Here is a 15,844-nt window from a genome sequence, read left to right on the forward strand (position 1 = left end):
AGAAGTACCAACCAATTAGTGTCCAGATAGTCCTTGTCAGAACTGATTAGGACAATAATTAGCTGTACATGACAATAGGTTAACACAGCAGTGTCTTCATTTAGCAGTTTTGGTAATGAAAATAAAAGTCATCTGAAGGTTTTACTGTTGTTTTTCTTCTTGTCAACCGTCGGATTTAAGATCAGACTTTTCTTTATTGCCAGTTACCTTTTAGTTTTGGTGGTCCTTCCTTGATGGCCCTGCCTTTTATCAGTTAAGCTTTGTAGTTGGGTTTTGTCAGATGTTACATAATGGCACAACATTTTAAAGGGTTAAAATAGGGTTAAAAGGTTTACTGTAGTCTTTGGCTTGCTCACATTTAAGAATTTTACAATCTTAATTCAAGCTAATGCTAGTTTTACAAACTGCTAATCGTTAAGATAAATTCCATCAGTACCACGTGTACTGCTGCAGAATCTCTATTCAAGCCTGACTCTTACGACTCACGGCGGATTAAGAAGCATCCAGTTACCTGTTGTCTCTTCTCAAACTCCAGTTTAATTGGGGACTTGATACAGTTACAGGTGTCATGGTAGGTCTGTTTCAGTGCCAACTCCATCAGATGCTTGTGGTAAGCCCCGGCCATGTTGCCACAAACAAAAATAATAACATTGGCCAAAATCTGTGGAGAAATAGAGAGAGAAAGAGCAAGCTGAATTGTTAATTTAACAAAATATATCCTTGAAGCCTAAAGAGTCTTAGATTACACATTTCAGACAACAAAGTTGCAGATTCGTTGAACAATTATGGTTTTGCACCCAGTTACGAAGTCTGGGCTTTCAAAATGTTGACTTGTGCCTTGAACGGTGGCACATTTTTAAACATAGCTTAACGCGTTGATAACTACAAACAAGACACAGTAAACACTTCTTATGACATAAAGCATGGCCTGATTTTTTTTATTTACTCTTGTATGTTCATATAAATAATGTGATCACATAACACTGAGAACTGAAAAACTCCCAGCTCTTTATCGTGTAGCAGGAACGTCACCTTAACTTTAAAGAGGCTTTAAATCCCAGGAGATGTGTTGCCTATTCATTTATGCCCTGGTAGGGCCTTAGATGACAAGTTACATTTAAGAGAGGGGTCAATTTAACGCCGTAATTCCACATCCTCTGCTTCTGTACGTGTCCGTTCCATTCCTGACCGCCACCGTGAGTCCATGAAAAGCAACGGCAAATACAGCCGCGGTCACTCGTCTAGCTCCGCTCCGACGTTTCTTGGAGCCCGAGGAAAATATGTACGATCATCGCCATTTACAGGCAGAATGCACATCCATTTGAAGATTCCTATGTTTCAAATTAAATGTTGAAATGACAAATCTGCTTTGTTATTTGGTGCAAAAAGAGTGGCTTGCATCCATAAAACAGTTAATTTTTTTGTGAATATTTAAAAATGAAATTTGTGGTCAACAATGAATTTACACGATTTGACTTTGACAAACCGGAGGTTGTTGACACTCTTTTGAAATGCAACTCACCAGTTGTAGCAATAATAGTAGCATTTAAACATTAATTACATCACTATATGTTTGTACCACACTTATAATGGCTTTATGCACCTCTAAGGATCTAAACTGTATTGTAGTCTTTTAAATTAGTTTTGTGTCAAAACTCAGTCTAGAGTCTAGCCTTTTAAAAAGTCTTTCAAAGTTTTTCTTTGGACTTTTCCTTTTAATAATAAAATAAATAAATAAATCATTTAAAAAAAAATCAGTATGAAATGTATTATTTGCCAAGCTGTCTGTTGTGCATTGACAAGATGAATTGAAAAGCAGAGTGTTTCACTTGAAACCTTCCTGTTTTTTTTTATGTTGCAGTGTTACGAAGAACCAAATATCTGTGTTGTTATAACATCATATATGCAAGAGCAAAGGGAATGCGTCTGTAGAGAAGTACAGCCCACTTCTTTAAGGTCATAAGACTTCAGTCATCATTATTCATGTGGAAGAAATGCAGACATCTACATTATGTTTTCAGAAACCAAATATAAAAAAAATAATCCAGAAGGTTCATCACAAATGTTGAAGTACTTTTGTTGCAGTTATTTTCAATGCACATTGTATTCAGGGTTGAGGTGGAGAATGAATGAAGAGTTTTCTTTTCATCCTCCAGCCTACAGTCGCATAATGACAGCCTGACTACACGAGTGATTCTTCTCTTTTTGATCATATTTTAGATTAATTAGATGGTATTTTTAGAAAAAGAGATGACAAGGACAGAATTAGAAAAATACTAAATGCACAATCACCGACTCAAATCCTAAATGTGGAAGGATTAAATATAAGTTACAGGCAAAAGGACTCAACTGAGGGCGTTCGCCTCTATTAAACGCACCGGTCCATCAAGTCTCCAATCAGAAAAGTTAGTGTAAAGTTTAATGGAGTTGACAAAGTGGAAATGTCAGCATGATCGTTTCTAACCTAACAGCTCTTAGTCGGTTTGAATGCATATTAATACAGCATTTAAAGCGTGGACCTTTAATAGCCGGCATTTAATGATCCCAAGTGGATCAATTTGAAATGCCTCTTATTTTGCTGTTCCAAAAGCTTATGATGATAAAACCAACACAACACAGGCAGTTAATTGCATTTTCAATTGCCTCACATTTCAGCATAGGCTGTCTCTAAAATAGTAGAACTAGAAGTTCATGTTTCCACTGCTTCAGTGATCTACGCCTTCTGAGATGTGGATTTAGGTACAATCCTATTCAATCTTTGTAGAAACAAACATAACATTGCCCACATCTCTACTTCTAGCTATTTGTGCAGGCCTCACGCTCAAGTTGAAATACGTAATGCCTTTCTTGGCTCTTTGAGGTATTTGCCAACAAGTGACATTATCATTTGAGATACAATATGTTTATATTACCCTTGTAAATCTATCTCTCTCTATCTATCTATCTATCTATCTATCTATCTATCTATCTATCTATCTATCTATCTATCTATATGTATATATATATATATATATATATATATATATATATATATATATATATATATATATATATATATATATATATATATATATATAATGTTGTGAGATGCTTTTCTAGGTTTTACAAAATAAGAACATTATAGACAATAGGGTGGTCCTAAACAAAATGTACAATATTACTCCAAAACAGTTAGATCACGCACTTCAGGGAAGGAAGTTAAAAATGTTTTGCTCTTTTTAACAAAGGGAGCAAAATGTATTTAACCGCATGTGTAGTTACTTCGAGACACAGTAACGAAAACAGACAATGAAGAGATTAAAAAGCAGCAGTAAAGGTGTTTTTCAAAGATACACTGGGAGCAATTTTATGTTCTTCTAAAAAGCAAACATGGAAAGTATTTCTTCCAGAATGGCATAAAACTTAAACGATACGTATATGCTGTCCTGATAATCACTTTTCTTTTATTATCTTTTTCAGTTTCTGCCAGCGCATGAATAAGCTTCCTGAATGTTTCACACACGCAACAACACTGTGTGAAAGAAAGTGACCTTTAAATAGAGTCGGGTTTTTTTTTTTAAATTAGATTTTTATCTTTTACAGACTATGCTAAATTTAGTTTTAGCTTAAAGGTCACATATCCTTGCTAATGATATAAGCTAGGGATGTAGCACAAATAGTGATGTAGAAATACAATTTTTATATGCTAGATCAAGAGATTAGAAGTCACAGTTAAAGAACACCATTTCATTTTACTTGTATAATCTCAACACTAAACTAAACAAATCATGTATGACAAAATTAAATATCTTGTAGTTAGATACATCCCAAATGATTAAATCAGCATTATGTATTAATTTTGTGTGCTTTCTTAAAGGAGGGATCTAAACTCTTATATAAACTCGTGTTGATCAACTCTCGAACTGGTTATGTTTCTGTTCCACTGCCCATAAAATGAAGAGGATTTCATTTTAAAATATGTTAAGTTTAACCCACAAGGGAATCTAATTTTAACAGGGTTGGATTGTATTTTTTTTATATGTACTCATAGTAAATTTGGAGCATTTATTTGAGGTTTCGAGCTTGTTTTTAGATTGGATCACACCAATACACATTAAGAATGTTCAACAGATATTCAATATTTATATTTATTATATGTGGGAATTAATTAATTTGGAAATGTTCATTCATTAAATTAAGTCCCGTGACAGACAATATGTGAATGGTCACCAATCACCACTTCTGGTTTTGGTTTTTGTTATTATCACTGCATGTTTGTGATTAGTTAGGTGATAGTTTGTATCATACCCAGTTAGGGATGTAACCTTGCTCATGTTGTTAAAATAAATAGAAAAAAATTAATGAATCAATTTATTTATATTAAATTTATTTATAAATTTATTTATAAATTTATATATATATATATATATATATATATTTTTTTTTTTTTTTTTTTTTTTTTTTTTATTTATTTTAACAGCATGAGCAAGGTTACATCCCTAACTGGGTATGATACAAACTATCACCTAACTAATCACAAACTTACTTGCATTTTTGTCCTGTTCCCCAACAATAAACACATTACTGACCCCAGTTTCTAGCCTGAGATGTATATATATATCAAGTCCAGGTATTGAGCGTTTAACGAAAATGTACCGAGAACATTTTGGCCACTCCTCCGTGTTAGTGATCCTTAGAGAGGCTGCTAATTGAAATTTCCCTTACGTCTTCCATAAGGTAGTCCCCAGAGGATGATCCGCTTACCTGCCACACTACTGCCTCCCTGTGACCAGCTGTTGTGGACAAGCAGACACTCAACACAATGGTGTGAGAGGCGGAGGTCAGGACACTGGCAATGATGGCTTCCCGCATAGAGAAGGGTAGCATGGTGTAAGCCACAAACACAATGAACAGGAAGAAGGATACCTGCAGAGAAAAAGACTTGCTTATAAAACAGCTCCTGAAGAAAACGGAAATGAAACACAACAGGGGAAAATGGGGTGGGGTAGGGGGTGCTTAAAATACAAAATATTAATATTACCCTAAAAAATATACATTATAAAATAGTTGCAAAAGGAGAAGAGGAAAAAGAAGATATATTTCTACACATATCTCAACCATTTTTGCATTCTTGCTGATCATTCAATAATAATTACTTTTCTATTGTTATTAACTTTACTGCAGGAGGCAGAATGTGGGTATTCTGCCTCCACATTTCAGATCCGGAACCTGCAACACTGGCAGAGCTTCCACCTTCTACTGAAGGGTTAAAGTTGTTCATCTGCTTGCCCTGCATGAACAGAAAGAGGCCAGTGTTCTCACAGGCCACAGCCTGCCATCACTTAACCCTCCATGGCCTATTTGCCAGGCCAGTGGGTACGCAGCAATGCAGAGTCAGGGTCAGTGGCAAGCATAACGTTCAGCACAGAGGAGGAAAACTATGATGAGAGCTTGTGGAAGTACCGAACGGGGAATAACCTTCTCACCCGACTTTAAAACAACCGGGGCTGAAAATATGGATTGTTGACTGTCTCTTTAGATATAGGCTTCCGTGCAGCTTTGAAAAGAGTGAATTATTCTCAGAAAGTCTATCCTATCTCGCCTGCATATGTTCTTCTTTTTTTTTAAAAAGCCAACATGTTATGATACTGGTCGGCAGCTTTAAACTACACATAAAATAAAGATAAACTAAAATAAACCTTTTAAGGTCACATGACCTATGGAATAAACAGAATGGCAATTTTGTATCACAACCATTGTCTGCAGAATTAGCATTTGGTGTTTCATGGTATTCTAGAAATGTGTTTTAAATTTGCAAACGGCACTAGTACAAATTAAAATTGGCGTGCAAATTGTGGAACCATCTTTAATCAGTCGCTTTTTATTTTACAGATGCAACAGAAAAAATATCACATTTTCTTGTAATTTTTGTGCATATGTCATAGCATAATCACAGTTTCCATGGATAATTGTTTCAAAACCCCCATTTAAGATTGTTGTGCATTTACAAACAGATAATATGAGTTCCAAATTTTATGAGAATATTTGATATTCAGGGTTCCATAGTGGCCTTGATTTCTCAGAGGATTGGGGGGAGGGTGGGACAATAACTAACAATCCAAACCCTACTAGATGACAAATGTAGATGCATACATTTAGAAGCACCCATTCACTTAACTGTGATGGCCCCATAAAGGTCAGAAAACTGATTTTCATTCAACGAGTAAGGGTGTAACAGCTTAAAATCCAAAAACAGAAGGGAGCCGCTAATTGCTGCCCACTAACACCTCACTCAGGAACATAATTTGTTTAGAGCCCAAAAAGCCTTTGGCTGAATTAATGCTGTGAAACCCAATGCTGGTAATTCAATCACGAAAAGTGTACCAAGCGCAATTCAGAGACTACAGGGCAAAGGATTAGAACTGAGTTGTGCATACTTGCTACGTAATGCTTTAATAAAATACCAAAGGTGGTTCATTGACTCCAAGCACACGGTGACCTTCTCCTGAAACAATTACATGAATAAGAAATCTTAGTGGTCCGTCATAGGAAAGTCAACTTTGGCCTCCCCCCCCGTGAATCATTTCCTTCATAATGACGCTGAAGACAGTCAATAAAACTAATTAGGGAGACAGGGCGTCAGTTACATCAGGCTTTTAGTCTGCGCCGCGGCTGTGATTAGTTTACAAGTTGGACTGTAAATCTAAACTGTAACCTGTGAGTGTGGAAGCCTGTGGGATCAGGTGCTGACTGTGTGCCTGCTACTTAATACCAAAGCGGACAGATGCTCATTTAATTTCTAACCACTCTCACTAAGTCAGGGTAAAAAGACAGATCTACTGATTTATACCGAAGATGTGGCAATGAGTGGAGTGGATGAAAAACAATCTGCCAGATTGGCTGGTTTGTAATTTCCGCCATCAGTCTTCGCATGGTAATCAGTAAAATAAATTAGGCGCAGGAACAAAATTTTTTTCTCCCTGTTTTACATCAAAGCACACATTTACCCTCTGTCTCAGTCTCTCCCATTTGATTCGTCCCCATGCTCCTCACCCCCTTGGCATTCTATCGCTTCTCTGGTTCGTCTTTTTCTGCTCCTTACTCACTTTTTCTGCTGCTCAAATTTGACAGTGACTTTCCTAGACCAAAACCTCTGTCTGTTAAATCTTAATGAGACTGGCTGTATACCAAGCGTGTGTGTGTGTGTGTGTGTGTGTGTGTGTGTGTGTGTGTGTGTGTGTGTGTGTGTGTGTGTGTGTGTGTGTGTGTGTGTGTGTGCACCTGTATCCAAGAGACACAGAGGGGGGAAAGGAAGTGATGAGGCAGGATCTAGACATGTCTCAGGCTGGACCACACAGATAAGCTCTTCTCCTAACCATTAGGGGATAGAAAAGCTTTGTAGGGTGAGAATAAGTAACCAATTGATTTCTGGTTGGAAGAGAGAAGAGGGCCAATGGCAGAGTAACTTTTGGAGGGGAGGCAGTGAGCAGAACACCGCCAAGGGCATCACTGGTGGACCAGTCCTGTAGAATCTGCCGTACTTTATAGTGTGCTTTAGTATAAGTCCAATTTTTGGGGGGGTTAATACATTAATAATGCATTACTGCAGTTTTGCTTCATCGCTACAAACAAAAAAAAAAAGTATGTCTTGTAGTTGATGAACCCCAATTAAAATCAAACGTCTATTCAATTCAGTAATAGCAAAATACACTATTAATTAGCAATAATCACACAAATTAAATTGGATCTTCGTACTGTACATGGTACTGTACTAAACCACCAACGTTTACTAATATGAACAAATCCACAGGTGCTTTTGTTTGCTAAATAAAGATAAAACGTATTTTTCACAACTGGACTCAGCCTTCCAAAATGGTTGTTCAGGAAATGTAAACTTACTCCCTGAATCAGTTATGGTTAAATAACTTATTGCCAGCTGAAAAATATTTAAACATTCCATAGATATGCAGTGAGAGGCTTTACCTGCTTGTTTTGTTAAATACAGCTGATGACTTTTTTTGGATGGACATTGCATATTCCATAGTGAAGACCACTCCACTGGTGTGCTAAATGAATGGCTACATTGCTTAAAAAAAAATAATAATAATAATAATAATAATAATAATAATAATAATAATAATAATATTAAAAAAAACTTCAAAGCCTCCAATCACGGGCATCCTGGACAAACCTCAGAATGAGTGTTATCCTGATTATTTGTCAATTACCATAACATAATTTTCACATGTTGAGTCTGTCTGCTCTTTTTCCCCCGTATTCAAACAGTTTTTTTTTCTTTTCCACAATGGCTGACAGTTGACAGATATAATGGTGTAAATATGTTTGATTTCACAATAAACATAGAAATGTAAATGAATAAAGGAAAAGTGTGGAGATGAAATGGCCTTAAAATTAGAAATCAGAGATGGCCCTTTCCTTTCATTGCCAGAAAAGTGACAAATTATTTATTTCACACTGAATAGTATGACTTAAGGGAGGCCTTAGACTTAGCCTGAGTTATTGGCAAAGGACATATGTATTATTGAAATCTTTTTCATTACAGGCTGTCTGAAGAGATGTGACGCACATTATTTTCAATGATACATGAATTGGGTTTTCTGGTCTCATCTGCAGATAATTAGAATAATGAATACTGCATACTAAGATGGACTGGCATGAAAAGGCTAATGAGTCATTTCCCTTTACCCATAAAGTTTCAACAACCGAGTAAACAAAAAAAAAAGGATGCAGTCCCTACAAAAAAAAAAGTAGTCTATTGAGAAAGTGTTAATTGATATGGCTAAGAAGCTGCAGAGAGCAGAGGTAGGTAGTATAATGGCTTAACGTTTGCAGTGAGCACAAGGAAGTAATGAATGGAGAGGTGTGTGAATCAGAGCATCTTTAGCTACCTCTTTGTGATCAATGAGTACACACCAGACATCTGTCTTGGTAAGTACTGCTGAACGAGTACAGCTTTCACATGATGGAGACCTAATGTACTGAGGTGTTTTCAATGAGCTCTGGTGCAGGCTGCATCTTGCGGTGGTTACCAAACCTGCGTATATTCCCACATTTAATTCCTAACAACTGTAGATGGAAAAACCAGCACATGATAGCGTAGTACACACACCGTAGTTCTATACACCGAACAGAACAAATCTCATGGAAGCTGCAGCTAAACTCCCATATTCTGAGGGAAAAAGTGCTCAACACAACATCTCTGGAGTAAAAATGACCATTTCCTCTGCATATATGCAGAAATCGTTGTGTGACAATCAGTATGTGTTATAATGTCTATACTGTGCAGTATGTTTTTCATAAAATTCCTGCACCACGAGAAATAGTGCACACATGTAAGACTTCTTTATGCAAACTGAGTTTCATAATATCAACAGGCAGCTGTGCAACATTGACTCAGAAACTTGACAAATAAAGTTGTCACAGGGTTATTGTGTGTAATTTTATTGCATTTTTTTTTTCATTCTATTTTAACTGTTTTCATTGGTGTACTTTGAATTTGAAAAAAATGTGGGGATTTGTTCTTTTTTATTCAACACGCTAAATAAATCGGCCATGAATTAGAAACAAATGGCCTTCTAAATGGCCAGCCAATTATAAGGCAGCTGATTAATAAAAGACCAAACGGTAGATGGCAAGAGATAGACTGAAGTATGCCAAATTCAGCATTCCAGCAACAGCAGAGGACAACGAAGTCCCAGTGCTACAGTAGGAAGTCTACCCACAGCAGCAGAGGTATTGGCTACAGCAGGGGGAAAATATGTGACTTTTGGAAGAGTCAAGGAATCTGTGCACACTGCCTGCAATGCAGCATTTCTTCATATTTGCCATAAGAATTACTGGTTGACTTCCTCCTCCACCAGAGGGCTTTGTCGCAGGTGGATACCTGAGATGTGAATGTGGGATGGCCAGAGATCATGATGACCCTTTAGCGTGACTTGGATTTTTAACTTCATTACTTTCATGTTTAATTTTCACTTTCTTCCATCCATATTCTTTTGACAGTAATATGTTTTTACTAGATTAGTGTTACCGTTGTCTTTACTTTGTCATCACATTTTCTTTTCCATCTGATTTAGAAAAGCGAGCATCTTTTACGTGCAGAAAAGGACTAGATCAGTTTAGTAAGGCTGATTAACAGCTGTTTTCACTCATTGCTGTCATAACTTTTGGGACTTTTTCTATTGGTGCAACAGACACACAACCCTGTCTAGTTTTCATCAAGTATATGCATTACTTCTGCATATAAGTACTTGTCATTTATCTAAAAAGTAGATAATTCCCCCCATTAAGACAAAGGGCAAATTATTACTGAAAGTTTAGGTAAGGTATCCAAAACAATTTGTATTATATTCTTAAGATTTTTCTTTTTAAGAATCAGAAAGTAGAGACCTGATTGAACGTTACTAGGCCTATTTTTCTATTTTTGTGGGGGAAAAAAAAAAATCAATCAAACATTAGAATATTGACTTGTTGTGGTAGTAGAAATAGTCTAAAGAGAGTCCACTGAAATCAGAAGGCAGTCTTTTATGCTTTACATATAAATGTATAATTTATGATACCCACAGAATTACAAACAAAACACTACCCAAAGCATTGATCCAGATAAACCCAACATTCGCAATTTTTAGGTCACTTCCTCAGCAACTTTCTATGAATGAGCCAGAAATAAACTCACATGTGTATTGATGTGTAAAATGTGTAAAATCAACTGCTGAAACAATGACAAACAAAATGCTTTGTCTAGCTAATACAAGAATTATATATATATATATATTATATTTCAACTTAGCTTGTCTTTAGGCCTACAATTCCTTCATGAAACATACTTGATAAACATCTTAAAACCTAAAACTAATGATAACCACACATTGACAAACATATCATCAACAACCCTTGCTTACCTGATCCCATGGACAGATGATCCCACCAGAAAACATGAAAAGGTAACCCATTGCAACCAGGCAAGCCCAGATGACCAAGGAAAAAACACGTAAAAGCTTCTTGAAGATGGACTCAATGCAGACAAGAACAAACACTGTCAGGAATATAGCCAGTGCCGTGGGCACCGTGATTACAAAGGCCACATGGTCTGAGATGCTCTGAAAAGGAAAGGAAAAAAGAATCATAGTCATAAAACATTTCAACATAAGATTTAGAAGAGAAAAAGATGCAATCAGAAACAATTTAAAGCCTGATACAGGTAATTGCAAGGAAACTTCACTTTCAGATTTTCTTTGTATTTGATACGTTAGACCAAAACATACATTTCCCTCATGTTTTCTGCATTTTTATATTGGGTGTGTAAATATATTCATTTGTATGTTGTAAATTGTGTGTTCAGAAAAACACCGACTTTGTTGAACAGGTAGATGTCTCAGAAATATTTGTATCAAAAATTATACATTTGCAGTTATAGTGTTATGGCATAATCGAAGAAGCATCTATTTTCAAAGAACGGTTACAAAAAATTCAATTTGGGAATCTAAAGCTAACTTAGTGTAAAAGCCTGTTCCCTGAAGTTGGTTTTCTAAAAAGTACTCGAGCTTAACACTAGAAATAAAATGTTCACATTTGTGAAAGTGGAGACTTAATAAGAATCTGAAAAGAGAAGGGGCTTTGGAATGAAAAAAAGATGACATAATAAATACATGCAAATACGGATTCATAGTAATTTCTAGTATAATGCAAAGTCAAATAGCATCTTATTTTGTCTTTAAAAATATATATTTGTCCCACATAGGCTGAGTATATAAACTTTAGAAGACATCATTCCCCTTAGTGACCACCACAGAGTGTACACTGAACCATATGGCTGAACTGACATGTATTTGGGAATATAAAACATGTATGATAAAAAAAAAAAAAAAAAAAAATATATATATATATATATATATATATATATATATATATATATATATATATATATATATATATATATATATATATATATATATAAATAAATATTATTATTAGTAGTAGTAGTAGTAAATGTATCAGTAAATGTATCAAAGATAGATCAAATAGAAATGCCATTCAAAGAGACAATACAGTAATATATAAGGGAAAACCCTTCCAGGGGTAATATCTTGCATGTTGAGGCTACATCCATAATTTATTGCTACTGCCTCCCTGCAACACACTTAGATATGGAAAATGTGATAAAAATTTCAGGAATTCCATCCAGTTAGACTTGCATCAATGGTAAAGTGAGGTGGGATGCTGGTGCCATGTTTCTGCTACATTTCATCTTCTTCTGAAGGGGGATGGAAAAGGGTCACGATCGGGTCAAAACGCTGGTGTGTCAAGCCTTTGTGGCAATATCCATTAAGCATGGGTATACATTTATAAATTTATGTGATCAAAGTTTAACTTGCATTAGAAAGGGTTTTACATTTCTCAATGTTTTGTCTCTGAAGGCTTGTGAAAAAATAACATGAATCCATCACAATAATAAAAAGATATTAAAAATACTTTATTTTTAAATTTGTTTTCATGGCTTCCCTTCAGCTTAAAAATAAACTATGCTTCTCCTTGTCCTTGCCCTCTTGATTTTCCTGACACGGTCTCCACACCAGGCTGTTCTATTTCTTTTTCTCACGCAGTCATAGCACTGGGACATGAGAGGATGTTTGTGGGTATTGAAAGCCACACAGTTTGTCTTGCCGTAAGCATGACTTTAGAACAGCAAAGGATTTAGGTCAGCCAGCCAGAACGGCAGAGGGAGGAAGGGTAGAAATGTATGCCACAAGAAGGCATGGGGCTGAGAAGTAAACAAGGATAATGGAATGAAAATGGCTGTGCTTTTTGTTTAGTTATGCAGAAGCACATCATTTACTCTGAACTAAGATTTCTTTTTTCCTTTCCTGTAAAAATCATGCTTTTAAGACAGGATCGAGACATAACAAGAATGGCAGCTTAACTTCCACTGACAAACCTACAGCTGACATAAAAATATAAATCAGATTTAAGTTAATATTACTATGTGCAAGTCAATTTAACTATTGCTAATGCTCATTTTAGAATTAAATTATCATGGAAAAAGGCAAAAGGCTGGTCAACATTGATGAGCATTTCATGTCTCCAGGAGTGGACAACAGTCTTTCTGTTGCGAATCATGTTGGGTTGGTAGTACAGGTATTTTGAAAGATCATTAGATACATAAATTTTTTTGGTTCTTTGCCCCATCACAGCTGCGTTGACTTACGAACCATTGCAGTGTTGTGTTGTTACTGTTCCCTCAGAGTTAAGTAAAAACCAGCATCATCACCAAACCTTAATTTTGTGTCTTTAATCTACTCATCTACCCAATCCCAGCAATGACTAATAACATTTTAGTGTATAGAAGGATGTTACAGAACAATCCTGAGTCAAATAAGCAAACAAACAAAAAGTCACCTAATAAGTTGATTAACTTTTGCATGTTTAGCCAGAATATCAAAGAGTCCCCATTATACCGTACAACTGTGTTTTAATGGCTTCAAAAATCTACATTCTGTGTGCCAGCCCCTCACTTTGTTTAAATCAGTATTTAACACCGTTTCAGATACATCCCAGCGGAATCAAACCCAAAACAGACTTATTTCTTCTATTTCTATTTCGTGATTTCTGCAGATATCCGGGCTGTGCTCTGCTTCGGATTTGAAAGGTTTTAAACTGAAGAAGGAAAAATAGGGACAGAGCAAAATGGATCACTTTGTAGCTGAGTCAACCATAAGCTCATACAATAACTAAGCCCCTTATCCTCCCCTTTCACTTCACATTAGTGCTGCGATAAAGAGAACATGCTGTGAGAGTCTGATTGCGGACTGGTGTACAGGTTCTGTGTGAGCATGTGCGTCTTTGTAGGGTCCAGTTTGCGATCAACTTTAAATTTGACCATTTGTGTGTTTCTATAGAATGCAACGGGATGTTTGTGCACTCATATTCACAGCTCTATTACCATCTTCATTAGCCTCCATGTATCCAGTTACAATATCTCACAGAGATCTACATCTTTTTGTCTTCCACGAGAGCCCAAGCAAATTTATACACACAGTAAAAAGCCAAATCTGATATGAATTTGCTGCACATCCTTTGATATCCCTTAAAAAGGGAAAGTGTCACATCTGAGCTGCACAACATAAAGCCACACACCTGCAAGCGTGGTCCTAAGATGGTTGTTCATTTATAAATGTTTTACTTGCTAGATGCGTGCGTGTGCATGCGTGCGTGCGTGCTAGAACGCGCGCATGTGTGCATGTGCGTGCGCAGCTTACCAGCCCCGAAGCAAAAAACACAGTCAGCAGAGCCAGGCAGGCTCCCATCACTATGAGAAGCAAAAACACAATGAGAGGATGCTGCTGGCTCATACAGTAGTAGGATTCATACAGCCAGTCCGGGGACCTGTTCCTCTTCTCCTCACCGCCTCCTTTATCCACTTCACCAGACACCCCTGCACGGTCAAGTAGATACTGTTTCCTCTTCATTACCTCTTGCCACATGGATCTCGGAGCCGAGAGGGGTGAAAAAGAAGCAGGGAAACCCGAAGAGGAGGAGGAGGTGGTCACTGCTGAGGTAGTGGTAGTTTCCACCACAGAAGAGGAGCAGTTTGTGCTCTGCTCTTTTCTCCTGCTGTGGTCTCTGTTTGAGAGTCTGTAGTGAGAACTCCTGAGCTCCAGTTTGTTTTTTGTTTCTTTCCCCACCTCCTCTCTTAAGTCCTTTAGTCGGAGGCAACTGAAGGCTGAGGTGGAGTCTGAGTCAGAGGCAGCGTGTGCTGGCCGAAAGGAACGCACCAAGGGTAGAGCGCAGCATCCTCCTCCTTCTCCCATTTCCAACATGTTGGGGTGGAAAATGAAGTGAAGCGCAGCCAGAGTGCTCTTTAGATAGATAGATAGACGGGGATAGAGAGAGAGGGAGAGGGAGGGAAGGGGAGAGAGAGAGTGAGAGAGGAGAGAGGAGAGAGAGAAGTGGGAGGGAAGTGGAGGGAGAGAACCTGGGGGGGGGTTGGGGGGATAAGGTACATCAGCAGAGAGAAGTCGGCCAGTGAAAGTGATGTTGGGGAAAGGATTATGACAGTAAAACTTGTGAAAAAAACACATTACATAGAATTATTTTGTTATTTTGTATTTAGCCAAACAAAGAAATTTTGTTTGGCTAAATCCCAAATTAGAGTTTGGACTCAGATTCAGCAAGGTTGGGGGTAAAAAAAAAAATAAAAAAAAAATTGCCTCCATCATTACATTCCGTGTTGCTCAGTGAACCTCTTCCTTTTCAGACTTGACGGTGTGCCAGGTTTCTCAAAAAACAACTCTCGAAAGTCAAAGTGGAGTTGACAGCAGGCAAACAGAAAGATACAAACTCAACATCCTTTGTGGTTCAGTATCTATGGAGATAAGCGGCAGACAGCCGGCTGAAAAACTGACGAAATTAGAGAAACTCGCGTCCCATGACATTTGTTCAAAACACTGTGCGCATCTGCGAAGACACAAGTGAAGGCGCAGCATCCACGGGGGAGAATCAAACCATGAAAGGATTTTCAAGTTTATCTCAGTGCCTTTACAAAGGATGCTCAGAAAATAACTGCTTTTGTCTTGTCTGTATGCGGTGGGAAGGTAGAGGGTTGAACAGACATTTGGAGCTGTAGAAAATGTTGACAGCGCTTAAGTCGTAAGAAATGAGAACCAATGTTTAATATTTTTAAGATGGATTAATTTTCAGAATGACTGATGGTGAGGAAGACAAAGAGGATGAAGGCAAAGCATATGACAAGGTGATAGAAAAGTATACGTTTTGTTGTGTGATAAGAGAGTCTCAGTGAAAGGAAAGGTGTACAAGACGGGGAGGAGACGGGAGGCAGTGCTGGAGG

General features: G+C 37.2%; 1 protein-coding gene across 1 annotated transcript in view; it reads right to left on the minus strand.

Annotated features, from left to right (window-relative positions):
- adcy2a (adenylate cyclase 2a) overlaps positions 1–14,850 on the minus strand; it is a 46,734-nt gene extending 31,884 nt beyond the window's left edge. The window contains exons 1-4 of the mRNA XM_012864662.3: positions 14,256–14,850; positions 10,902–11,099; positions 4,744–4,905; positions 512–661 (exon numbers count right to left, since the gene is read on the minus strand). Coding sequence (XP_012720116.3) covers positions 512–661; positions 4,744–4,905; positions 10,902–11,099; positions 14,256–14,816 — 1,071 coding nt within the window. The 5' untranslated portion in view covers positions 14,817–14,850. The remainder of the gene's footprint in view (positions 1–511; positions 662–4,743; positions 4,906–10,901; positions 11,100–14,255) is intronic.
- Between the last annotated feature and the right edge of the window lie 994 nt (positions 14,851–15,844).

This window comes from Fundulus heteroclitus, chromosome 3, assembly GCF_011125445.2.
Source record: "Fundulus heteroclitus isolate FHET01 chromosome 3, MU-UCD_Fhet_4.1, whole genome shotgun sequence".
NCBI classification, from domain to species: domain Eukaryota; kingdom Metazoa; phylum Chordata; class Actinopteri; order Cyprinodontiformes; family Fundulidae; genus Fundulus; species Fundulus heteroclitus.